The sequence below is a fragment of the Agelaius phoeniceus genome, chromosome 8, assembly GCF_051311805.1.
Source record: "Agelaius phoeniceus isolate bAgePho1 chromosome 8, bAgePho1.hap1, whole genome shotgun sequence".
NCBI lineage: Eukaryota > Metazoa > Chordata > Aves > Passeriformes > Icteridae > Agelaius > Agelaius phoeniceus.
The window spans coordinates 21,695,348-21,722,052 of NC_135272.1; the positions used below are offsets into that span (position 1 = coordinate 21,695,348).

Here is a 26,705-nt window from a genome sequence, read left to right on the forward strand (position 1 = left end):
TTTTATTTTTTATTTTATTTCGTAATTTTCTTTTTATTTTTAATTTTTCTATTTTTAAAGCTTTTTATTTTTTTATTTTATTTTTAAATTTTCTTATTATTTTTAATTTTTCTATTTTTAAAGCTTTTTATTTTTTTAATTTTATTTTTTATTTGATTTTTTTATTTTTCTATTTTTAAAGCTTTTTATTTTATTTTTAAATTTTTTTAATTTATATTTTTAATTTTTCTATTTTTAAAGCTTTTTATTTTTTAATTTTATTTTTTATTTGATTTTTATTTTTTGATGGTTATTTTTTTTAATTTTCTATTTTTAAAGCTTTTAATTTTTTGTTCATTTTTTTAATTTATATTTTTAATTTTTCTATTTTTAAAGCTTTTTATTTTTTATTTTATTTTTAAATTTTATTTATTTTTAAATTTTTCTATATTTAAAGCTTTTTATTTTATTTTTTAATTTTATTTTTATTTGATTTTTTATTTTTAATTTTTCTATTTTTGAAGCTTTTTATTTTTTTGTTTTTTAATTGTATTTACTTTCTTATTTTTCTATTTTTAAAGCTTTTTATTTTTTTATTTATATTTTTAATTTTTCTATTTTTAAAGCTTTTTATTTTATTTTTTAATTTTATTTTTATTTTATTTTTTATTTTTAATTTTTCTATTTTTAAAGCTTTTTATTTTTTTAATTTATATTTTCAATTTTTCTATTTTTAAAGCTTATTTTATTTTATTATTTTTTTTTATTTGATTTTTTTATTTCTAATTTTTCTATTTTTAAAGCTTTTTATTTTTTTATTTTATTTTTTAATTTTATTTTCTTATTTTTCTATTTTTAAAGCTTTTTATTTTATTTTTTAATTTTATTTTTATTTTTAATTTTTCTATTTTAAAGCTTTTTATTTTTTTATTTTATTTTTAAATTTTCTTTATTTTTAAAATATTTCTATTTTTAAAGCTTTTTATTTTTTGTTTTGTTTTTTCATTTTCTTTTTATTTTTAATTTTTCTATTTTTAAAGCTTTTTATTTTTTAATTTTATTTTTTATTTGATGTTTAGTTTTTATTTGATGTTTATTTTTTATTTTTCTATTTTTAAAGCCTTTTATTTTATTTTTTAATTTTATTTTTTATTTGATTTTTTATTTTTAATTTTTCTATTTTTAAAGCTTTTAATTTTTTGTTCATTTTTTTAATTTATATTTTTAATTTTTCTATTTTTAAAGCTTTTTATTTTTTTATTTTATTTTTAAATTTTCTTTATTTTTTAAATTTTTCTATTTTTAAAGCTTTTTATTTTTTGTTTTATTTTTTAATTTTCTTTTTATTTTTAATTTTTCTATTTTTAAAGCTTTTTATTTTTTAATTTTATTTTTTATTTGATTTTTTATTTTTCTATTTTTAAAGGTTTTTATTTTATTTTTAAATTTTTTTAATTTATATTTTTAATTTTTCTATTTTTAAAGCTTTTTATTTTATTTTTTAATTTTATTTATTTGATTTTTATTTTTTATTTTTCTATTTTTAAAGCTTTTAATTTTATTTTTTAAATTTTTTTTATTTATATTTTTAATTTTTCTATTTTTAAAGCTTTTTTTTATTTTATTTTTTCATTTTATTTATTTTTTTAATTCTTCTGTTTTTAAAGCTTTTTATTTTATTTTTTAATTTTTTTAATTTATATTTTTATTTTTTGTATTTTTAAAGCTTTTTTTTAATTTTATTTTTTATTTGATTTTTATTTTTAATTTTTCTATTTTTAAAGCTTTTTTAATTTTTTTTAATTTAATTTTTGTTTTTAATTTTTCTATTTTTAAAGCTTTTAATTGTATTTTATTTGGTGCTGTCCAGACCAACTCAAGCTGTTGTTTGTGGTGGTGTTTGAAGGTCTTGCATTACGGCACTACCTTTTATGGAACTTTTACGGCACTTTACAGTTTTTGTTTTGTTTTTCATTTATTTTAAATTAATTTTGTTATTTTAATTTTTTTTTTAATATTTCTATTTTTAAAGCTTTTTATTGAATTTTATTTGGTGCTGCCCAGACCCGCTCAAGCCAGTGATTCTGGTGGTGTTTGAGGGTCCCCAGGACGAGGGAAGAGACGAGATCCTTGACTCCACCTTTCAGAAGGCTGAAATATTATTTTATGATCTTTATTATATTCAAAGAAAATGAGATATTAGAACTGTGCTAAAAGGGCAAGGAGACATCAGAAATCTGGAAAGGAATGAAAAATAAAAACTTGGGACTGCTCACAGCCCTGACACAGCTGGACCATGATTGGTCATCAAGTAGAAACAATGCACAGGAGACCAATCCAAGATGCCCCTGTTGCTAAACCATCTCCAGCCCACACTCCACAGCCAGCAGATTGTTATTGGTTCCATTTCTGTTCTGAGGCTTCTCAGGAGAAAAATCCCAGCAAAAGGATTGTCATCAAACACCTCAGTGCCAGGTGATGGCACAGGCAGCATGGGCTGGCTGATGTCACTGTGTCATCCCTGCCAGCCCAGGTGTCACAGCAAGGAGGGGAGAGCTCACCCTGTGCTCACCCAGCCCTGCCAAGGGACCGGCTGCCAAAACAGAGCCGTGCCATGCATGCCAGTGTCTGCATGGCGGAGAGAGGACATGAAAAGCCACTGAGGAAGCTGCCACCTCCTCCCTGAGCTCTGCCCTGCAGGCCGGGCCATGGGCAGCCACTTTGGGAAGGCTGCATTTGCTGCCCATCAGCTGCTCTGTGTCTGACAGGAATTGAAATAGCCCAGGCTTGGGTTGGTGCTGAGCAGAAGGCAGTGAGGAGAAAGGGAGAAGGCTGTGCTGCAGGGAAGGTGGATCCAGGCAGGGCCAATTTGGGGAACAGCCTTGTCTAACAGCATTTCATTTTCCAGTTCTACTACATTGCATTATATTTTGCACTTCTGCTAGAACTGCATGTCAACAGGTTTCAAATCTCCTCCTCAGTCCCAACAGCCTGCTTGAAAGTGCTGTGTCTTTATCAGAGCATTGATGGTCCTTCTGAAATGTGAGTCTCACTGGCTGCATCCAAACCTTGTGCTTGAAGAGCATTCCTAATTAAAGCAGATTGGGCCTTTGGGGAAGAAGGGGCTGCAAAGCATTTCCTAAAGCATTTTCTACTCCAATTTCATTGTGAGGAAATACACCTGAAGGATGATGCAGGGATTAGGATTGAGACAAAGATGAGTTTGGTGGGCCAATTTTACTTTGAGAGCTTGAGAAGCACAGGAAGCCCAAGTGATGATCCCAGAGGGTTGAACACAGAGGTTTCACCCTCCCAGATATACAAGGGCCTTAACCTTAAAACCACTGCTCTCAGCAAGGAGCTGTCTCAACGCTGCATTCATGTTTTCTCCTCTTTGTGCATGTGTAGAATTGAAATCCCTCTTGGGGAGGAAGCTTATTCCAAGTAAATTCCTAAATAATCAGCTGAAAAAAAACCCTGAAATGTTCTTTCACTTGATTTGCTACTCCCTGCCAAATGCATGTGCATGCCAGGTCTTGAGCATGGTACTGGAGCTGAGCCTTGAAGGAGGAATTGTCCACACAAGGCTTCTCCTTCAGTTTTGGGATCCAGTGCTGATTGCAACCAGGTCTGGTGAGAGAAGTGATCATAAATACACCACGTTTCTGAAAAAGCCCTAAAGGAATCCTAAACATTCCCAGAGAATTCCTAAAAAACTCCTGGGAAAAAAAAAAAAAAACAAAAACAAACCAAAAACCAAAAAAAAAAAAAAAAAAAAAAAAAATCCTTTAAAATCCCTGAAAAAAACCTAAAAAAACCCTAAAAAACTGTTCAACCCCTACCTGTAACTCATCCTGACCCTAAAAATAGCCTCAGAATACCCTTAAAATACACTTTTATTAATTTATTTTATTAATACCCTAGCTATTAAAAAAACCCTGAATATCCTGAAAAATCCCCAAAGAACCTTTAAAAAGTTCCTAAAAATACCCTGAATAGTCTTAAAGGAGCTCTAAAAGTACCCCAAAAATCCTTAAAATGCCTTGATAAGACCCTAGAAAAACCTAAAAGAGACTTTTTATACAAAGGAAAGGTGTGCATACATAGACTCTATGGAAAGAAGTTATTGCCATCATGCTGTCTTAGAGGCTACCTTCTAAAAGGTTTCTGCCTGCACTTAAACAAGATGTAGCATCCTTGTCCTGCCTGATACAGAATTCTGCAAGCATAACATGGTCAAAGGCTTGGCTGGTCTTTAAATCAACTGCTGGTATTGCAAACTAACCCCTGTGGCAGTAACTGTCACAATGACAATCGTATTCCTTTGTATTTGATTGCATTTATTGCTTTTTAACTGGATCTCACCGTCATTAGGTCCTTCTCTGTCCTTCCTTGTATCAGACCCTCTAATAGAAATATGAAGTGATAATATCTAGATTTTTATTGCTAAAGCAGTATTTTGTCCAACTGCAAGAGAAAATAAAAAGCAGTTTTCCTCTCAGCAGGCAAGACAGTAATGATCTGTGACAGACAGCCATCCTTCAGGGATGCTGAGTTTCTCTTCTTGAGGCACACTGCAGAACCCTGCCCAGGCAAGCATCAATGTACTTGCAACTGTCGACGTTTTTCTAGTTGTGCCCTGAAGAATGACAGAAGGCTATTGGAGGGCAGAGTCAATGTTGCATTAATTTCATCTGGGACAAATGTAGCATGCATAGTGTCTACAGTGTGGATGCTGCACCTCTGGGGACCAGAAGTTTCTTCCTGGTGTCCTCAGATAATGCAAGTGTACAGAGGGAAACAAAGCACTGCTTAGTTGCTCATCTACTTTGTGCTGAAGCTATGCAGAAAGATCAGCATGAAGTTTACTATGTCCTGTCTCCTGCTCCAAACAAGAGGGAAGAGGAGCACAGCCTTCAGCACCCAAGTGACACATGGCCCACTTCAAGTTTCCTGATGAAGGGAGACAGAGGCCCACAGGAAGCATGCCTCACTGAGAGGCAGGCCAGATATAGCTTGTGAGAAAATAAAGTCCCCAAATCCCCATGGAAAGATAAGTTTTACTTGGGAAAATAAAAAGCTGCAATACAAAAAGCTGAATACAAACAGGAAAAGGAATGAGATTTTGTTATAGCTTTGATGAACTCTGCAAAACTATTACTAGTATTCTACTTCTCCATATATACAAGAAACCAGAACTTTTATAGAAGAAATAACTTTCTCTCAGAAGCTCAGCTGCAGCTACGGGTCTCTGTTACAACTCATCATGCAGTTTACATGCTCCAAGAACTAGGCTGGCTTCCAGTAAAACTAAAGCTCCAATTTAAGGCACTGTTTTGCACTTATGAAGTAACACTTATGAAGAAACCATTGAGATTGAACAGCCACTGATACTACTTGATCACCTGAACAATGGATTAGGCTCTTTTCAACCAATCCTTTCTTTGGTGCAAATGAGTTCAAACTTCAGTGCACTCTGTAAGCATCAATCTCCACAGAAAGTGCTAGGTTAGAGGACTCAAATGGTGAAGTATCAAACAGCACTGAAAACTAAGTTAAGAAAAAGCAATTTTCTTGCAAAGCACACTTTGTACACATGGGGAGCTCATTTGAAGATTCTAAACTCACTGTAAAAAGACACAAGGTTTACAATTAGTTGAGCTGAGTTTAAAGGTGTTTTCCAATACCATGCTTTTTAGAGAACATGAAGAACTTCCTTGCCTTACAGCAAACCCAGACAAAACTGAAAGCAAGTATCAGTGACATATTAAGTGCTTAGCATTAGGAATACAAGCCCCTGATATAACAGTATATAAATAATTATTCAGAATAATTGTTTCAAAATTAATTTCATTTTTTTTTAATTGCATTCTCCTACTTCTCTATGAAATTCTTCTGTAACACCACTTAGATGAATGTGAAAGAAATTAATGGCATCACAGTAACAATGAAATCAGGAAAAACACAAGACAAAACCCATGCTGTTTTGCTTCTTACCACTTGTTTTGCTAATTCTCCTGCCACGCTGTGGCAGTAACCCAGCAAATGCCTGTAATCAACCTACAAGGATTCCACTACAAGGATTCTATGTTTCAGATATTACTCTGAGCTCAGAAAGTTCTCTTTCATAATTAGGCTGTGTTTCAAGGACTAAACTTTAAAACTGCAACACTATCCCATTGCTGTTGGCAACAGTCTCAGGAGCCTGCAAGTACATACATTTTCTAGGCACATCCTGAATTCATGCGATATCCCAGAATGATTTCTTTCTACTACTTTGCTCCTCGTGCATTCCTGTAAGTGCTCTAACACCAACTCTGTTTTAGGGAAAGTAGGTGGCAATATAAAAAAGGGATTAGAGGAACTTACAAGGAGGATTGCAAGGTCTGGTGGCAGCACCAGCCAACACCCCTCATGAAACTCACCTAAGGTTTGGAGCAAGACATGAGAGATGTTGCATATGTGGCACCAGGAAAATAGCTGGCAGTGCAAAAACATGCTGGCCCTTGCACTAGTCCCTGGGGAGCAGCCAGCCCACACACCTCCCTCTGGGATCCCAGCTTGCACCAAAGCTAGGCTGTGTTTGGCCTATGGTTCACTAGGACTTGAGAGATGAGTTTCGAACTTAATGCATTTTCATCCAACTTGCTGAAGTTCTTTTTGATTCCTATACCATAACCTTTTCAAATATGAGCTGAGAGTTGGTTTTATTTGCAGTTTTCCTCTGGGATTCTTCCTGAAAAGGGTTTTAGTAGGCACAGACAGTCTCAAAAGATTTTTTGCTGTTTTTTTCTTTTTCTATTACAAGTCCTTTACATACAAAACAAAAGCACGCTAAGGTGGAGAGTACAGCCATGTGCTATCAGCAGAAGGGAAAAGGCAGAGGAAAAGGAAGAAGTTACAGAAAGTCCTCTGCAAACTCTGCAGGAAGGCTGCGAGAGTACTGCCTTGAATGGGAAAAGCTTTAAAACAGGTGCTGGGACTGGGAGAAAAGGAAGAGGCAGGACACAGGAGCGGTGATGCCGAGGCCGGCCCATCAATGCTGCCGCGGCCGCGCACTCACCGCAGCAATTCCCGTAACTCCGCGGGTTCCAGGCCGTGCAGCTGCAGCTGCCTCCCCACCAGACGTTCGCAGAGCAGCGGCGCCCGCGCCAGCAGCACCGCCCGGTGCACCCGGACCTCCTCGTCGCCCACTTGGAAGGTCACGTCGGAGTGGGTCCCCTCCGCCAGCAGCCTGCGGGACGGCACCGTTACCGCGTGTCCCCGCCCCGCCCGGCGCCGCCCCAGCTCGGCCACCGCCCCGCGCCCACCTGTCGAGGTCCTGCCGGAGCTGCTCGGCCAGCGCCTCCTTCAGCCGCTGCCGCTCCGCCGCCGCCGGGCCGGGGCCCTTCGGCGCTGCGCCGCCGCCGCAGCGCGCCATGTACCGGCCGCCACTCCGCTCCGCGCCCGGCACGGCGACAGACACCGGACAGTCGGTGCCTTGGCGGCGAGCCGCCGCACTCACGGACAGCACCGGGACGGCGCTCGGGGCGCGGGCAGTAACCGGCCCCGGAGCGGGAGCGCCGCGGGACTCGCGCCGCTTGCGAGGCGGGGCCAGCAGGGGCCTCCACCAATGAGAGCCGATGTTGCCAGCCTGGCCCCGCCCCCATCGGGGAGGCCACACCCTCCCCTCGGGTTCCCTGCTGGGGGCGGGGCCTCACTGATGGGGCGGTGCCTCAGCGGGCCGAGGGCGGGTGCCGCTAGGAGTGCGCCCCCTACCGGCCGCGGCTCCGCCCCACACGCGAGGGCCGCTCCCGCACGCCAGAGCCGCTCCCGCACACGTGAGCCGTTCCCACCGCGGAGCGCTCCCGCACTCGCGGGCCGTTCTCGCACTCGCGGGCCGTTCTCGCACTCGAGGGCCGCTACCGTACTCGAGGGCCGTTCCCGCACTCGAAGGCCTTTCCCGCCGCGTCCCCCGAGCGCCGCGCCCTCGTGTGAGGGGCCCGGCGTTCTGCGGCCGCCCCTGCCGTGTGCACCTGCCGCGGGGAAGGAAGCGGGGCGGGCTGCGGTTTCCGAGCAGCCGGTGCTCCGCAGGACAATCCCTACTCCCCAGCACTGTCTGTCTTGCCACAGCAAAACTGCTGCACAGGTGATAGAAGTCTCTCTGTGCCACCTCCTGAGACAAGGGAGAGCCTTTCCAGCTTCATAGTGTAAGTAAGAGAAGCACATAACCATTTGCGTTCATAAGTGCTGAAAGTATTCAGGGGAAAATGCATGAAAATGCTTGAAATGATGGAAAGAAGCAAATATAACACCACTGTCGTGATCCTGAGGAGATTCTGCTGGGATTTGGGGACGAGAGCAGGTCTCCAGCCATGAGCTAGCGCTGGGCAGGCAGCACCGCTTAGTCCTTCTTGGAGAGGATTACACTGAGGGTTACAGTGCACCCACACCGAGTGGGACACAGTGGCTCGAAAGGGATGACCCAATTGGCAGTGTGGGGATGTGTTGGGACTCCACAGCATCTCCCAGCTCTGTTCTACTTTAGTGTGGACAGTTGCTCAGGCTCACCTGGCCCTGATGCCTCCCTCAGTGGCCTCTTGTTCACCTCTGATTCCAGGGCACTGCACTTGCTCTGCAGGTGGAGAGGGAGGCTTTGGAAACCTGATAGGCAGGTGACACCATTTCTGTGGTCTTGTATTTTTGCTTCTTTTCCCATTGTAGTTAGCTTAAGTTTTTCTTCTCCCCTGCCATCACACGCAAGTTAATTCTACCCTTTGTGTTCATAATCACTGCGTCTCTCTCTCCTATAAACACAGGAACTTGGCAGCAGTTCTTGGAGACAAGAACGGTAGTTGCTGACATAGGAAGGATAATGCCAACAATGAGGCATTATTTTCAAAAATTGACAACAATCATAGCATGAGTGTCCAGGCTGAATACCAGACCAGACACTTCAGCTATTCAAACTCAGTTCTTAGCTTCAGCAAATCTCTCCATAGGAAGACAGATAAAGTAAAGGGAGTCTCGTAAGTTGCATTTTATTAGACAGAGGTGGATTTGATACATGTTATATCTTAATTTTCCATTGTTCTTGTTCAGACATGTGGAGTGTACAGGTTTCCCATTTTTTAGTCAAGAAAGAAAAACACATTGCGCAAAGCAGCTGCACTCAACAATACAACAAGATACGGATCATTATTCACTTGAAGACTAGAAACGTACCCAGAAAATTTTCAATCATTCAGTATGCTAAAATATAGATAAAAAGAGTTACTGTTTAATGGTAAAATACATTAAAAAAATTCAGGCAAATCTAGAATGAAAACTTGTGACTTTCTTCAGTATGGCACCACTCTATTGTTTCATTATAAATTTGTAAAAGGCACCACACATTACAACTGTAAAGCAAGGGGGAAAACAAAACCAAGCAACTTTCCATGATTTTCTTTCTGTACAAATACATATGTATTTTAAGGCAGGTGTTTTTATGTGCAAAATACAAGTATACAGGTAAAACCAATGTTGGTATCATATATTCTCATACTCACTTCTTTTAGCTGTACGATTAGTGTCCAAATGTACAGTACAATGAAAACACTTCTCTAACAGAGCTCAAAATAGAAGGCAGGCTGGAAATATGGCCCTGATAACAATTAGGTTTTAAATCCGAAGAGCTTTTATTTAGACCCCTTAAAACATGTACAAACAGTCATTCTCTTTTTCTTTTTGTCTCTTCCTTAAGAAAGGTCCATATCAACTTGTTCACTATGTCAGGTTGATCCTGCTGGAGCCAATGACTGGCTTCTGACAAAATAGTTAATCTGAAATGATTTTTAACATAAATCCTTGTAATTTCTGCCATCTCAACTTCCATAAATGCATCTCTTTCTCCCCATAACAGCAGGGTTGGCATGATAACTTCATGGTTCTGCAGAGGCAGGCAGCTTGAAAAATAAAACACACTTAGTTAGGTCTTATTTAATAAAACATAGAGACTATGCTCTTTAAAAAAAGCAAAAAAGAAGATGACATGTCTTAGTTTAAAGTAAAACAAATAAAATGAGACTTTGAAGACATTCTTCCTCTCTACTTACATGCAAAGTCAAGAAATGTTAATAAAAGATCACTTTAGACAGTAATTTCATTTTGATTGATGATTACAAAAGTTCTTAAAAGGGCCTTTTCTACCAGTGGATTTAAATCTCATTTTGCAAACAACCTGACCTCACCCTCTGAACCACAGCTTATTCATAGTACCAATTTTAAAAACTGATAATCTAATATCTGATTCTGTGCATTGAGACTAATCTCTTCACCTTTTACTCCAGTATCCTGTATCTCTTCACTATTAACGTGTGTTTTCTCACCACTGTACAGTTTACTGTTTTGTGCCTTGCAATGTTTGCAGCCTGACTTAGGTAAACTCTATCAGGCTTTTTACAGGCTTTTTTTCATAGGCTTTTTTGGTCACTTTTCATTGCCTATGAATTGCATTATATTTCTGTTCAGTCCGGAATATGGGAAATTATATCATGCCTGAAATTTCCAGAAATTGCCTTTAGTAACAATTAATGCACAGATTTCTCATTTAGAAAGGAAAGTTCCATTTGTGAAATATTAGTCTTTGAAAAACAGACTCAGACCTTCTCAGACCCTCAGACCTCAGCATTGTTATACAGTTTCTCTGTAAACAGTGAAGTTCTTAACTGTTACAAGAGAGCTAATGCTATTTTCTAAACAAATGGTGTATAAGAAGAAATTCAAGTTTCAGCTTCTTACCTATCTCTCTTAACCAAGCATGATATAAAAGCTTTATGGATTTATTCTTAAAGTGTTTGTATTTAATATATAGTGAAAGGAATGACCACTGTGCTATTTATAAAAAGATGTGCTGGTGATGGATGGAAGTAGGTTATTTTCTCTTTGGAAATAATATTCCAGAAAAATGAGGCTCTGAAGAATGCACCTCCAAGTGGACTGTAATGAGTCGGAACTCTTTAACACATAGGTCACCAGTATCAGCCCACTGGGAGTTATGGTGAATACAAGTCATTAGCATCCAAATATATGGATGCTTAATGACTTAGATGAGAGAAAGGGAAAATTCCAATCCAGTTTTCATATTTAACAATTCCCATCCCATTAGGTGTGACCATCAGAACTGCTGGCAAGAACTGAGTGACTGATCTTTTTGTTTACTGCATTGTGGCTGACAGCACCTAAATAAGATTCTCTGAATCCAGTGCAGGTGTACTTTCATTAGAAGAATGAAGCAAACAATGCACAAACATACTCTCAAAACACATGGAGGAATTAATAGCTGTGAAGATACTTTCTGACTTATAACTGATACTACACTTTCTTTTTTGAATCTGAAGGGGCCTGAAACAATAGTTTAGAGGTCCACATCTCTTCCATTTGTCTGTGAGTCCCGGAGCAGTTCAGCTGTCACAGGCACGTCACTGCTGCTGGCAGAGGAGCAGCTGGTTAATGTGCACATGCACTGGAGCGAGGTGCGGCCGATGGAACGAGCAGGGCTCGGGGCGCTGGCGCCTCTGAGCTCCTCATCGGCCCTGCCCGGGGCTGCTGCAGGGCGGGGGAGCCGCTGGGCGGGCACGCAGCGCCGCGGCCCTCGGACATCCCAGCTGATGGCATCGGCTGCTCTCTGCACAGCTTTAATAATGTACTGTTACCAGCACAGCCGTCTCATTTATTCCCCACTGTCAGCCATGCTTGGGGTTAGCCTTCTGCCTTCTTCTTCCAGTTCTGTCTCAGCCTGTACAAGGCAGCACCTAGCTCAGGTCCCTGTTTCCCTCACAGTGTTCTCCCTGCTGATTGCTCTCCTGACAGTGACACAGAAAGAGCAATAAAGGTGGCAGTCAATTTGGACCATGGAAAATGAAAAGTTATTCTACTTCAAACATCTACTGCCTGAGTTTAGGGAAAGAAGGGAATTGCTGTTTGAAAGGATATTGGGAAGCTGGTCTTTTGCTGGAGAAGCATGCAGGACATGTATCACTGCTGAAGACTGGAGATGGTAAAGGAAAAACAAATTCAATGCCACACTTCTTGATACAGTCCAAGTCAATGCTATAAGTAGAATATATGCAGAGTTCAGACCTTCTGGCCCTGTTTTTGGTAGGTAAAAAAGGTGGTGTCTGTCTCTAAGGCCAGCCAACTCCTTTCAGAAAAGTTAAAACCATTAGAAAGCTGTTTGAGAAAATAAATACTAACCTTGCAAAAATATTTCCTATTATGATGCTATCTCTGTTTTACTCTATGAAGTGAGTCTGCCAAGACCAGTAAAGGAACAAAAAAACCCCAAACCCAAAACAAGTTAGGTTAGTTTTAGGTTTAGTTATAAAAAGCCTCTCCCACCTTTCTGAAAAACAGAAAAAGCCTAAACACAATACAATTGAGCCAGATATGGTCTTGTAAAGTTACAAGTAAGGTAACATACTTGGATGCCATATCATCTAGTAGTGTTATATAATAAGCTCTTGATAGACATTATCATAATATGAATTGTAGTGCAAACAATTAATTGGTGTTAATTTTTAAAGTATTATTTAGAGGTGGATTTTTGGGATTGCTATGGGGGCTGTGAGTGAAGAAGAGTCTTTGCTTTATTAGATTTTGAAACAAAGATTTTCCTTTTGTGCACTCTGCTTGTTTTGCTGTTTTGTGTGGACACCTCTCAGAACACACCTGGCCTCTCACTGCTTGACCGGGCCTGTGCCCACCTGGTGAGGCTTCAGGAACACACCTGGGGGTTTCCTCTGGTCCAGCAGCAGGAGAGGAGCAGCAGTAACACCTCTGGGCTCCAGGGGACTCTCTAGAATATTTTCCTTTGCTTGGGACTATTATACTGACCTGAAAAGAGTTCTGTAATGGTTAATGGGTCCTGTTAATGCTCCGGGCTGTGAAAAGACATAGAGATAAGCTTCAATATCCTCTGCAGTTAATCTGCAGCCTTTCCTTCCAATTCCAGTGGCCTGGCTGGTAAATAAACTTTTCAGAACCTAAAAAGCAAGAAGAAAAAGCTATTATGTAAGATAGCTAGAAAATGTGATTTGTCTCCTTCAACAGGACACATCTTTCTAAAATCTGTTTATGCATATTTATAAAATCTATGTTCAAAGTACAATGAATGGTTCAAATGAGTTTTTAGAGAGCTATGTGTAAAGCACAAGGTGAACATCTCTAGTAGAACTTATTCCAGAATAATCAAGTACAGAGAAATACCAGTATTACCAAGTCACTGCATCCTGCCCTGCTACCTGTGACAGGCAAGTGCAGGCCCGTGGGGTTTTTTTGGGATGGACCCCAGCAGGTGGCAGGGCAGGAGGGAGGAGGATTCATGGCCTCCCTGCTGGCTGTGCCGTGTGTGCAGCACGGGGAGCTGTGCTCGGGCTGTTGGTGTGTAGGAGGGTGTGTCCCGCACTGTTGTTCTTTTCTATCGCCTCCTGCTCACGTTTAAGGTTATACAGAGGGCTGGCCTTGGCTTCTCGGACACAATTCATCACCTGGCTGGATGCAGTGCCCAGCCTCCCATACTGCCTGCCCTGTGGCAGGCTCTGGGAGATAAGAGGATGTCCCACTGCACACAGGAACTTCAGATAAGTCAGCAGGAACTCCCCAGGCATCAGCGCTGTCCCTCTGGTGTGGGCACAAGTGAAACCAGCTGACTCTCTAGGTGCAGTAATGCACTGCAGTGCTGAGGTTAAAAGTACCTCCCTCAGCACCTCCCAGAAATGCAGAAGTAAGAGTTCATCTCAGAGACTCTATGGACTTGTATGCTACTTTATAGAAAGCTTAAGAAGAAAAATCAGAAGGCTCCATATTTTTCCAGTAATTATAACTACATCAGAAGGGATCAATGTAGGTGGCAATTATTCCATTACTCACAGTTACATATATAAACAAGAGCATTCATTTTGCTCACCTTGAAATCATTTAGTGTAAACATGAATTCAGGAAACCATGGCATTTGGAAAAAGAAGTAGTAACCAGATTTAATCAATTGTGATGGATGTCGTAGAATGTATTCTGAAACAAAAATGTCCATGAATTAAAAATGAAAACTGATGGCTCAAACAAAATTACTAGTAATATTACTATTTTTAAACTTAAAGGAATGTTTTAAAAATATTACATTAAAGTATGCTGTGTGACAAAAGATGATTATTGTTTCAGGAATAAATATATGATGTGGCCATTAAAAGGTACTTCTTTTATAAATGTTATTAGAAACAGCGAGCAAAACAAAAGTTTGCCAAAGATTAGGTGAGGACAGCAGCACTGGAGAGTTTAATTCCATGGTAGTTTTTCACTTAGAGATCTATTTGTGTAGCTAGTCCAAAGCATTTTTTTTCCAGATATGGAAAAACAGGCATAAATAGGTATTTCTCTCATCAATGATGTGATGCACAGAAATCGTAGATGATGATCCACTGACATTCTAAAAACTGCATCACTACTGTTCATTGAAGTATAGAATTTTTCTAACAGTGTCTTTATGACAATTTCAAGAACTGTAATCAAGATTACATAGAACCACTTCTCAAAGATTTTTACAGTCATTTTTAGACATAGCATATATAGCAAAAGAAAATTATATCTATATCTATCTATATCTATCTATCTATCTATCTATCTATCTAGCACAAACTTGCATTGACTGTTTTGTTCTTTTTTTAATTGTAAATCTGTGTCTCCAATGAGTTTCAAGAGCCAACACTGACATTCAAATACTTAACTTCCTCAAAGCAAGCACACAATGGGTGCAGCTACTAGGAAGTCTAGAACTTTTCCTGTACAGGTGTAAATTTAGGAATGCAAAAAAAACCACATTCCCAACACAGGACATCTCTCAGAAATATTAATTCTGACTGTGAATAAAAATGGGTTTTAAGCCAACAGAAATTGAAGTGTTAGCTATCTTCTAAAGTTTCATATCTTATACATTCTTAAATTGCATTATCCATTATATTTTCCTGATGGGCCATTGTCAGCACTGATCACTTTACTTTTCTGTACTATTTATAAACAGTGTGTTTTCTTTTGGTCACCCAAAGTAGAATAAATTTGATGTAGGGAGAATTCATTAAGGTACAGAACAGATTTTGTAGTTCAACAAATATGCAAACAAATACTATAATAAAATGCAATTATCTTCTCTACAGCCTCGCTCCTGTTCTCATTGAAAACATGGCAAAATCTTCTGCTTTCATGTGGAAAACAGACCTCTCCATGGTAAGTGTGGATTTACCACCTAGCAAAATGTTCTTTAGTATCTTAGAAAGGTGCCCAAGAACACTGTGAGAACAACAAATATGGATGGTGTGGCTGATCCCACAGTGTAAGGTCAGATTTACTTTCAATTGAAATGAAAATTAAAGTTCTGCTGAATATTCTTAGCTATTTATGGGGAAATAGGGTGACTTTTTAAATGGAGATAGGGTAAGGCCAGCAATTGAAAAATTCAAATTAGTGAGATAGTACTTTCCTTTCGATTGATGAATGTTTATATAATTCCTGTGAAATGTTTTGTAATTCTGGGTAGTAGACAAACTCAACTCTATCACACAACAAATAGCAAAACAAGTCATGTTTCAGCAAAGTACTGGTATATTCCTGATCATCTATTAAGTAGCCTGGAAAGACTTCTTCCAATGAATATTGTACCAGATCACAAATTGTCACTTGTCACCTAAATCAGGATGTAATTCTAATGTCTGATTCACATTCATACAAAGACAGGCTTATGCAGATTTAATAATGCAGTGCAGCCTTTACCAAAGAGTAATACAATATACATCCGTCTTTGGGAATTATTTCCTGATATATATATAACAGTGATAAACAGTGATAAATGCAAAAAACCAGATTCATGTGTTTGAAAATTATGTTTGTGGACCCTCAAGGATTAAAAAAAACATCTGTAACTTTTGTGGCAAGTATTCGCACTTCCTACAATAGATTTGTTTTCAGAGGTCAAATAAACACTTGATATCTTACTGCTTCACAAAATACAGTCCAGACTGTGAGAGCCATAGAGCTTATCTACTGAGGCAGGCTGTTGGTTCTCAAAGCAAGCACAATCATGACCAAGATGCAGATAGTTTGCATTAACAAAGACTACTGTCAAACTTACCTGTAAATACAGAAGGATGAGGGAAATTAACCACAATCAGCTTAGTCACCATTTCAGGGTAACATATGGCCACTAACCAGGCAATCATTCCTCCCCAGTCATGGCCAATCAACACACACTTGTTGTATCCTACCACATAAACACAGACACATGCTTTTATTTCAAAGGAATTAGTATCCACAGAAATCAGCTCATACAATAAAATCATTATTGGGCTGAATAGGTGGTTCAGCACATTCATTAATGTAACTTTAATACTGCACCACTTCCATTACTAATGGTCAGAAAAAATAGGGCACTGTTATAGTTTAAAAATTTACAAATATGTCAAAGTATTTAATTGGACTTGATTCAACTTTAACTCTACTACCTCCATGTCACCCTAAAGTCACTCAGTATGCAGATGGCCACCCTGTTCACATCTTGGCCAGTGCAGGGTCAGATGGACACTTCAGCCTGCAGTCATTAGAACACACGTACATTTGCCGTGTTTAGGGAGTTTGGAATTTGAAACTGCAGACAAGAAGACTGAGCAATCTCCTGAGCACCTCCAGAACAAAATTAATCCTAATGTATTTCGCTGAATATGAAAGGTTATCTAAGCTTTCAGTGGCATCATTATGCAAAAGGTGGGCATTATACTTAGTAGCCATATAAATAGCATGTGTAAACACTCCCATTTATATACTTAGGAGGCCTGTAGCTTTTCTCCATATGCTGTTTTGTTGGCAATTTTGTAAGTTCTGGACATTCACAAACTTATTCTTCCATCAATAAAAATTGTATTCCAGCAGCAATAGAAGGGGCATGGACAGAATAGTGACCAAGTGTTTTGAAAGCTCTAACACTCCTTCTTAAACCACTCTGGAAAACAACATATTCTAGTGTCAGATACCATTACCCTCCTCATTGAGGACTGGAATGGTGAGCAACAGCCTACAAATGAAACATATAAAAGCCAAGATGTTTAGAATTCTGACATAGATTTGGACACAGTTGTCAAAGAACCTTATAAACCCTCTTGGATAGAAATCTTTTGGAGCACTTTTGATATAATCAAGTTCTCCAAAAGAATTTAACTTGAGATTAGGACAAACAAAGATAACAGGGCTCTGAAGTGATTTTCCCAAAAAAATTTAAATCCCTCTGAAATTGAATTATGCTGAGAGCTTCTCAAGCATAACCATGGCATTACCATGGAGATTAACACAACCAGCAAAGGCTGGAAAATGTCAACACTGTGTGGGGACTGCCTGCCCAATCTTTTGCCAATACTCAAACATCACAAGCAAAGCAAATCCTAAATTCAAATCTCAGAACTTGAATCACTGCTTTATTATTTCTCCATATGAAATGCAGTAAGTTATTTTACTATGGCTAGAATATCCAGGGAACAAAATTACTCATAGAATGACAATCTAATTTCTTGTGTTGATCTTGGTATGGAAGGGAAATAGCCTTCACCAGGGGTTACAATTTATCACCCAAACAGGGACACTTCAAACTGAACTGGAGGGGTGAATTTTGCACTTCAGCTCTAGGCCTTTACCCTGTGTATTTGCCACAGAGAGCAGTGTGCCCCTTGTTCTCCCTTCTGCTCTCACTGTTGTGTAAGACAGAGTGATTCAGCTCTTGAGAACTGACAGGAGTAGTATTGTGCAAAGGGTAGCATTTTTGGAGTTTCTTTTCCCAATACAGCAGATGAACTCTCACCATCTCTGTAAGGCCCACAATACTTATTATGTCTTGTTTGTGCAAGAAGAATGTCATCTGATATAAATTCCTTGGTCTGCAAGTTCTTTAAGACTCTAACTCAGAATATTATCCACTAAGGCAAGTGATTAGGAGGAAAGACTTCTTAAGGAAAAGAACCATAGGTTTGTACTGCATTTTACAGTACATAGGAATTTTCTTTTCAAAACTCCTGATGAAAAAATCATCTTCACGTATTGCTTATGCAGACATACACATTGTAATTAGAAAAAAACACTTCTTCATTTATAATTGTCCTAATAATATTAGTATCCTTAGATTTTTACACCTCTGCAATGCTAATATTAAAACAAACAAACAAACAAAAAACAGTGCTAGATCTTTATATGGGTTTCTTTTCCTAGAAAATTAAGTCATTTTTGAGTCAAGTAGATTTTTCTTCTACTAACGCACCTAGAGATTCCAAAATATCCTTTATGTCTGCTATCAGGCAATCTAACTTGTAATTTTCTTTGTGAGGAGGAGCATCTGTTTCTCCATAACCTCTCAAATCCAGGGCCACCACTCGATATTCACTTTTAAATTCCCGCAACTGATGGCGCCAAGAATACCTAACAAAGGGGAAAAAAAGTTGGAGTTACAAGGTCAAGCAGTATGATACCAAAAATGCACTCAATGCTTTTGCACCCAAATATTTGAGGCTAAACTAGCATGGCTTTGTTTGCTATGAGATTCTTTTTCCTTTCTGTGCTGTGCTGATGGGCCTTTGTGGCTGCAGTAGTTTTGTGCTCCTGTCTTGAATCCCCCAGTAACAAAGTGCAGCTGCCACAAAGGGGACATGGCCAGAGCCAGGGTTTTTCAACAATTCCTGGAGTCTGGCACAGTCCCTTTGCTGCAAAGGAAGAAGGCATAAACCAGAGCATAGGGAGGACTTTATCCTTTGAGACATAGTAGCATCAAAAAAGTAAGACCTGAAAAGCTTCCTCTTCTCCCTGGCTTACTCACAGCCGTGTTTTGCAATTTTTTCTATTCAGAAAAAGAATATCAGATAATTCATACACTAAATAAACCAAAGAAAGAAATCCAGTTAATAACAAATGATCTTGGTGAAGTTTATAGGATTTATCCTGTGTACACTTTCATCTGTGTCTCTGTACCAGAACTGTTGCAGAACAAGCTCTCTCAATGTGTTGTTACTAGACAGAGTATTTCATCCTTGGGTTTCTATGGAAAAGAGTGATAGCATTACATACATCAAAAGGCATACAAAGGCAAGAACTCAGGCAAGGGCCTGGGCTATTCCTCACTCTGTAACTGTATGTAGTGGCTGGATGTGTGTTATGAAGCAAAAATAAAAAGAAAATGGTGGGTCTTAACCTGTAAGAACGACCTGTCCTTCAGCTGTTATTGAAACCAAATAAATTTTAGAATAGCCAGTACCAAGACAGACATAGTCTTATCTTACACTGTACTAGAAAGATGTAGGAAAAACATGATCCTTCAGGACATATATAACAGTGACTGCATCCCTCTGTGCTAGGATCTAGCTTTTATTTCTGCTTGTTTCAACAGTTTCAGAGAAAGGATATATAACATTTGGATCATCAGTGGTTGTAAGTGAAATGCACAGAATTCTACCTTAATCCAAACAACATCTGTATCAGACCATGGGCTCTTCCACTTTCCCTTTGCCTCCAGCCTATTAGGGACTTTGAACTTAAATAAGGTTACAGGAACACTCAATGGTATGAATCTGTTTTCATATAAACAAACAGAACATTTTCATTTCAGTGCTATATAATGTGAAGACAAGGTTTAGCTGAGATCTCTGGGAATGAATTTTTTACAGGCATTATATAATGACTTGGAAGCTGAATTTGCCATGGTAACTGTTGCAGCTATTCTATATACTTCAGTAAGAAGAAAGAACCAGGCCCATAAATACATAAATCAACTATTTTTGTTTTCTGAAAATGTCTACAAGCTATTCTCATCCTCTGTTTTCACAACAGTCCATCAGTCTCCAAATGTCTGACCTATCAAATGTGTAGGTTTTATATTCAAATAAACCCTTTTATCCCATATGATATATAAATATTGGACAACTGCTTTGCAAGCAGAATTTGGAAATGTTGTGAATGCCTCCATGTTCATAAGCTTGAATCTATTTTGAGACTTTCTGATCATATTTTTTCTAAAGGGCAAGTAGTATAAAATGTAGCAGCTCACACACAACTTCTAAGTACTCAGCTACCTCAACCCATTATGTCCAGTCTCAAGTATTTTATTATTGACCTTCCACCATGTACTGATTTTCAAGTTCTTATGCATCTAAAACCCTCATTGGCTCTGGTGTGTTACATTCTTTAGTGATCTGTCACCTTCAGACATTCTCTATCACTCTTAGTGGTCAGTATTGTCTGGTTATATTTGTCCTAGTTATAACCTTGAGACATTTGAAGGCAGAGGATTTATTAAAATTAGGAACTGTAATTGTGGATAAAATCCTTTTTGTTTTCCTAGACAAACAATACAAATTTGCTGCTGCTTTACATCTCTCTTAAATTGTGGTTATTTTATCTCGTGCTCTCAGAACAATCACTATTCCTGAATGAAAAAGAAATCACTGAGTGAATGAATAACCTAACACAAATATTGGTAATATGATTAGTTTACAGACTATTAGCATATAGTGTTCTTTTTAAAAACAGTGATAGAAACTCTTGGTGGTCCCAGTGACCTACATAACAGATTTTTTATTCATCCCTTTGAATGGTCAGACAAAACAATCTAGTAGCTGCCACTTATAGCATGACTCACTATTGTAAACTGTAAGAATTTCTGCTTTTTTAAAAATAATATACCTAATCTCAGTAGAATATGTATATAAAATGCTAATTTCTCTTTTACTATTCCCCCATAGGGGAAATCAGCTGTATTCTCATTGCCTGTGTTAGAATATGCTTTATTCAAGATATGCATAATGTTTGAAGAGAATATGCACTGACCCATCTAACTGTCCTTTCAATCAAAGTTTACAGCTTTAATAATTTTAGATAGCAATTTATTACTAGAATAATGTTCTTTGAAAATTTAACTTAACAGAAATGTGGCTCTGTCTCATCACCCTGAAGGGCATTAGTACCTAGGGGAACTTGCTGAGGGAAGAGAACTGACCTCTCCTACTTGGGTCAGTTTAGCATGGTATGACCTGAGTACAGACTGGAAAATCACAGCTCCAGCAGTGGCCTCTAGCCCCACAGCTGAGTCTGGTAAGGAAAAGGATCATTCACCTTGCTGTATTTCTGGCATTAGTACTCCCCTTATTCCCTTACTGTTTTTCCTGTGCAAGTTCTGTAAGCCATGCTTCACTAGTTAAACCTGACAACGACAGCCTGAGCAATTTGGTTACATCATTGGACACATGACTGCTTTTCATTGTTATAAACAAACATTTAGGATTGGGTTTGATTCATCATTCGTCTTGTGATGAACTAATAATAGAACCTTTTTCCCTGAGTAGCATTCTGAAATTAGGCTGCACAATAGCCTATAGAACTCATAGTTCTTCCCCTCCCCTAGTTAAAAATTAATGTGTAGTATTTTTAATAAATGGAGCAATCCTGATTGCACTTAACATATAATGGATCCTTATTTTAACACCCTCTGCTATAATTCATAAGTTTAGCCATATAGTACAAGTACTACCCAAACAGGAAATTTGTTTAAAATTAGCGGTTCCTTCACAAAGTTTGCAGGAAAGGGTACATACCTGAGGAAAAATGGATTGACAGTACAAAAAAGATGGTTGGTTTGTGTTAGTCTGAAGGAACTTTCTTTGTGGATGCAGCAGTTAAAAAGATGTTTCAATGGTTCATTGCCTAGTGAAACTTCATGCCATTAGTATTCATAAATACATATAAGGGATTGCACTGGGGATATTTAAGCAGAGGTGTTCATCCTTGGGTATCTTATGCAGCCTCTTTTATAATAGAAAATGTTGAAGGGAGTTTTACCAGAATTCTGGAAAGCCATGAAGCAGCAGCATGAGTGGTTTGCCTCTTTCTCCAGCAGCCACATAGTGGAATCGTAACCCTGAATCCTAAAATAAGAGAAAAAGAAGTGTGTTTATTGCTGCCTAGAACTGCTACTTTGGGATTTAAGAATTATGATGGTTTCAGATCATATTCTAAGAAACAATATAGTGAACCTAAAATAATATCAAATGATCAGTTTTGAAGCTGAAGCCTTCTTTACTTCTGAGATCAGGTATCTGCTGCACCCTGGCAATGCTGAGTGTCCCACACCCTGCACACCCACCACAGCTCCTTCCAGGAAGGACCATCCCCAGTACCTGCCTGGCTGTGCCTGTGTGCCAGCCCAGCCCTGAGCACACAAACACTTCTGACAGAGCACTGCCTGCACAGCCACTGGGAAATGCAGGTTATTGTCACAGCAAGCACACTGCTTTCACACTGACACCAGTCATCTGCTTAAAGAAAGACTTTAAAATGCAGAATACTTTAAATGCACTTCCAATCTTTCAGTTAGCTGGTAAGATTATGCAACTATTTAAAACCATCACATTGCATTCTGGCATGATAGATAAAGAACCTCGTGGATTCTTAACAACCAAAAGCAATCAAAATTAAGTAACCAGAAAGCAAGACATATTTGCTAGTTTTTATAATTCTAGGTTTCAGACTCACTTCAGAAAATTAAGCTTTAATGTTATAATCTTCTTTCTGCCGTGTCAATAGTCAGTTTCTGATGCAACTTTTAAGGAATTGGGTCTTATGAGAATTACAAGCAGGCAACTTACTTATTGTAGTTGCCTGCTTGTACACGGAAATACTATTGAAGAGAATGGATGTACACAAGCTTGCACTGACTGAAGGTCAAATCCAGTAGAATTTAAATAAACTGTGATCATGACCTAGAGGTTTTACTGAATTCTGACACAGAAGTAGATAGAGAAGTTGGGAGTTAGCTCACGAAATACTGTTTAGAAGTCATGTGAAAGAAACTGCAGGAAGAAGGGTTGTACAGCTCCTGAACAAATGTCAAAGCCTGCACTGTCTCTGCTATTTCAAAAAAGAAAGAAAAACCCCATGCCTTTGCTACACATCAAGAGCTAATATCAGGGCAAGGATCACAAATGCATGAAAAAAGGTTTTCTTGCCAAGATGCTTCAAATGCTCTGACATATCTTTACACTTGTAAGTCACTAACGAGCTCCAAAACCATTAACTTATATCCTCATTCTTGAAAGGACTCTGAAGAGGGAACTATTTGGATTTTTAATATTTGCTCTGGATGTAATAGGGACTTTTTCTTTTTTGCCCCTAATTACATTGATGTTTCATCTCTGGGATGCCAATGAACTTGAGGTCCCTAGAGGTAAAAATAAATTCCCAATAAATTTTGGGGCCATTACATCATCTGTATCATTCTCCAGATGATTCTGTCTTTAATCTTTTCTTATTTAAAAAAGTAGAAGTTTCTCAGTCTTCTTCCACAGTTTCTCATTTAGTGAGTAATAGGTAAGCCCTCTTCCATGCTGCTTCTTTCAGTCAGCGTCCTCTTGGGATTTACCCTCCATGTTTTTATTCTAATCTATTTGTTGCTTTTAAGGAACTTCCTTTACTCCTGAAAATTCTATTCCTACGTGTACAGCAGCAGTTTAAATATCCCATGGCCCATCCTGGACTTTTTCAGTTGCTGCTGTTCCCTTTTTTCCAACCTCCAGAACAGACATAGGATGTTGCCACCTTTTTCAACAATGGCTGTTTTATTGAAATTTGAATGGATTTGTAGGATATATGTGTTTGGAAAGTAATCCATTAGCCTGCTGTTATCCAACAGCAAGTGTTTCTTACTTCCTGAAATGAGTGATCAACTGTCATATTGACAGCAATTCGATTTGCCCCCAAATGCTCTTCTGTTACTGTCATACCCCTCTCACTTCCCCAGCAGCCTGTTCATTTACTGCTTTGTGGTACAGGAAAAAAAGAACATGTCATATGAGTAAAAAGCCCACACATGCCTCCTAATGATGTTAGCAAAAGAAAACAAGCAAATCATGACAAACTGAGGCTCACTAATTTATATTAGTACTACCTGGCACAAAACCATCTGCACAGAACCCTGGGAACAGAGATCTTTATGCTTATTTTATGAAAAATAGCACTTGACAAAACTTGTTATGCATTCTCTGCTCACATATAGCTGCAGAAGAAACCTAGCTAATATAACTTCATTTAGAGCATTCAGTAAAGAAGCAAATCACAGAGACCTGAGACAAGTACAGAAATTGACTGGTGGCTTAAACTGTACAATCTGAGGGTCAGCAATTAGCTTCTTGCTCTACGTTTTCCCTGTAACAGTGGTGCACGAAACGAGCTCGCCGGTGCAACTGGGCAAACCGTAAACAGCAGAGAGCAGAGGCGGTGCAGGGAGCGGTGGCTCCCCGGGATACCCGGGGCCAAGGAACCGCTCACCGCCCGCCCAGGGCTCCGCACCCGGGCCGGCCGGGCACCGATCCTCCCGGCCTGAGGGCCCGCAGCCGGGCCGGGCACGGCACCGCTCGCCGGGGAAATGCAGGCAGGTGCTGAATGCACCTGTGCAGCTGTGCGAGCACACACGGCAAGGCAGGCGGGCTGTCCGCGCACCCCGCACAGCCGGGCAGGGCAGGCAGGGGTGCCATGCACAGCGCATCCCGCACAGCACGGCAGGGCAGGCAGGGGTGCCATGCACAGCGCATCCCGCACAGCACGGCAGGGCAGGCAGGGGTGTCATGCACAGCGCATCCCGCACAGCCAGGCAGGGCAGGCAGGGGTGCCATGCACAGCGCATCCCGCACAGCACGGCAGGGCAGGCAGGGGTGTCATGCACAGCGCAGCCGGCACAGCCGGGCAGGGCAGGCAGGGGTGCCATGCACAGCGCATCCCGCACAGCCGGGCAGGGCAAGCAGGGGTGCCATGCACAGCGCATCCCGCACAGCAGGGCAGGCAGGGGTGTCATGCACAGCGCATCCCGCACAGCCAGGCAGGGCAAGCAGGGGTGCCATGCACAGCGCAGCCGGCACAGCAGGGCAGGGCAGGGCAGGCAGGGGTGCCTTGCACAGCACGGGGGTGGGTGCCTGCGCGCCCAGCGGGCCCGCTCCCCCCGCCCGCGCCCTCACCTTGATGCGGACGTAGCAGTGGGTGCCCAGGGAAGGGTCGTTGAGGCAGGCGGGGGGGTTCTCCCGCACCACCCAGCGGAAGGTCTCGCCCGGGCGCCGGCCGATGCTCCAGAGCAGCCGCAGCCCGGCGATGCAGGCGCACACCCCGCAGTAGCTGTAAACCAACGCCCAGAAGAGCAGCGCCCGTGCGGCCACCATCACCCGGCGGGCGGGCGGAGGGCACGCAGCGCCGGGTCTCGCCATCGGGCCCCGCCGCCGCCGTCCCCGCCGGCCGGGAGGGGCTCGGAGCGCCGCCGCCGCCAGGAGCCGCCCGAGCGGAGGCACCAGGAGCGGCGGCGGCGGCGCGCCCGCCCCGCGGCCCTCGCCCTGCGCCGCCGGGCACAGCGCCGGGCACAGCGCCGGCCGCCCGCACGTCCCGGGGCTCGCCGGACCCCGGGCGGTGCCTCGGGGGCGGCGGCGCGGCTGCGGGGGTCGCGCCTGCCCACGCAGAGCTTGGCCAAGGAGGGCTCTGCTCCCCAGATATTTGGCGGCGAAAGAGGGAGAAGCCGTCCCTGGGGCGGCGGGGCGCGGCTGTGTCACCTGCGCGCTCAGGCAGAGCCGCCATTCACATCGGCACGCGCTGGGAATGTCATTGGGAGCAGCGGCCGCGGCCGCCGGGCCGTCCCCTCCACCGTGCCTGCCCCAGGCCCCGGCGGCGATCGCGCTGCGCGCTCCGAGCGCGCCCTTGAGCGCCCTTACCTTATTGCCGTGCCAGAGGTGCATAACTGCCGGCATGGGGTTGTGTGCTCGCACCATGGTGTTTTTCAAGACTTCATTCTTTCACTGCCGTTTCACTATTACCCATTTAAGGGTGATTTTGTAAACGTATTTACAATTTTAGTTATTATATGCTAATACTAGTGAATATTTCTTAAAAAGATAAATCACCTAAACTTAAGTCTGTATCGATATCTCAGCTCCGGAGGGCTGATAGAGGCTGAACAGTCCCTGCCTGCCCATTAGTACATCACTACAAGCATACACGAAGGAGTCACTGTCTCATACAAGGCCACAGATGCCAGGGTAAAAAGAAAGTCTCCAGTCTGTCTCCTACTAACCTACTGATATGAAGGGTAAATGGAAATTTAAAACTAGAATGGCTCATGTAATCCAAAACTGTAAGTAGAAGTGTAACTATATGAAGCAATTGATTTTACAGGTTGTAAAAGTGCATTTAAGAAATTACAGTTTATTAGCTCTAGAAGATAACAAAATGTGGACATGGTAGGTGCTGACTGCCAGAAAAGTATAATGAGCTTCTATGTCAAATCCTGATCTAACTCACTGCATGGCCTGCTCACCCTTACTCCTAGAACCTTTGCTTTTTAGACTAGAGGATATGGGCAGGTTTAAGACTTTTGGAAGCCATATGAGAGTCACAGCTCATATGCAGGCCTACGTGCAGCTTCTTGCCATTTGAAGAGAGCCTGGTTGCCAAATTCTATGAAAAAAAATTGTTCTTGGTCCAGATAAGTCTGTAGGATTAGAACTTTACTTCCGAGAAATATTTTTGCTCTGTCCAGCAGTGCAAGTAGAAGCTTGTACAAAGACACCATCCATCTGTTAACTCTAAGATGTGTGATTCAATGAGCTAGTTTTAAAAAAATTGGATAAGCATGTATATATAGGACAAAATATATATAATTTTTCACT

The 26,705-nt window shown here is 40.6% G+C and overlaps 2 protein-coding genes across 3 annotated transcripts in view; both read right to left on the minus strand.

The window, feature by feature from the left end:
* BTBD8 (BTB domain containing 8) overlaps nucleotides 1–7,629 on the minus strand; it is a 48,621-nt gene extending 40,992 nt beyond the window's left edge. The window contains exons 1-2 of the mRNA XM_054638582.2: nucleotides 7,290–7,629; nucleotides 7,043–7,213 (exon numbers count right to left, since the gene is read on the minus strand). Coding sequence (XP_054494557.2) covers nucleotides 7,043–7,213; nucleotides 7,290–7,399 — 281 coding nt within the window. The 5' untranslated portion in view covers nucleotides 7,400–7,629. The remainder of the gene's footprint in view (nucleotides 1–7,042; nucleotides 7,214–7,289) is intronic.
* Nucleotides 7,630–8,983: 1,354 nt separating this feature from the next.
* EPHX4 (epoxide hydrolase 4) lies at nucleotides 8,984–25,975 on the minus strand. Of its 2 annotated transcripts, none has more exons than XM_077182262.1 (7): nucleotides 25,752–25,975; nucleotides 21,847–21,932; nucleotides 18,284–18,441; nucleotides 16,118–16,246; nucleotides 13,907–14,010; nucleotides 12,835–12,983; nucleotides 8,984–9,905 (listed from the first exon to the last, which is right to left on the minus strand). In XM_077182262.1, the coding sequence occupies exons 1-7, from the start codon at nucleotides 25,806–25,808 to the stop codon at nucleotides 9,671–9,673; spliced, it is 918 nt and encodes a 305-aa protein (XP_077038377.1). In that variant the 5' UTR covers nucleotides 25,809–25,975; the 3' UTR covers nucleotides 8,984–9,670. The 2 variants fall into 2 exon arrangements, with proteins under 2 accessions (XP_077038377.1, XP_054494407.1); XM_054638432.2 differs by lacking the exon at nucleotides 25,752–25,975 and adding an exon at nucleotides 25,014–25,394.
* Nucleotides 25,976–26,705: the final 730 nt, after the last annotated feature.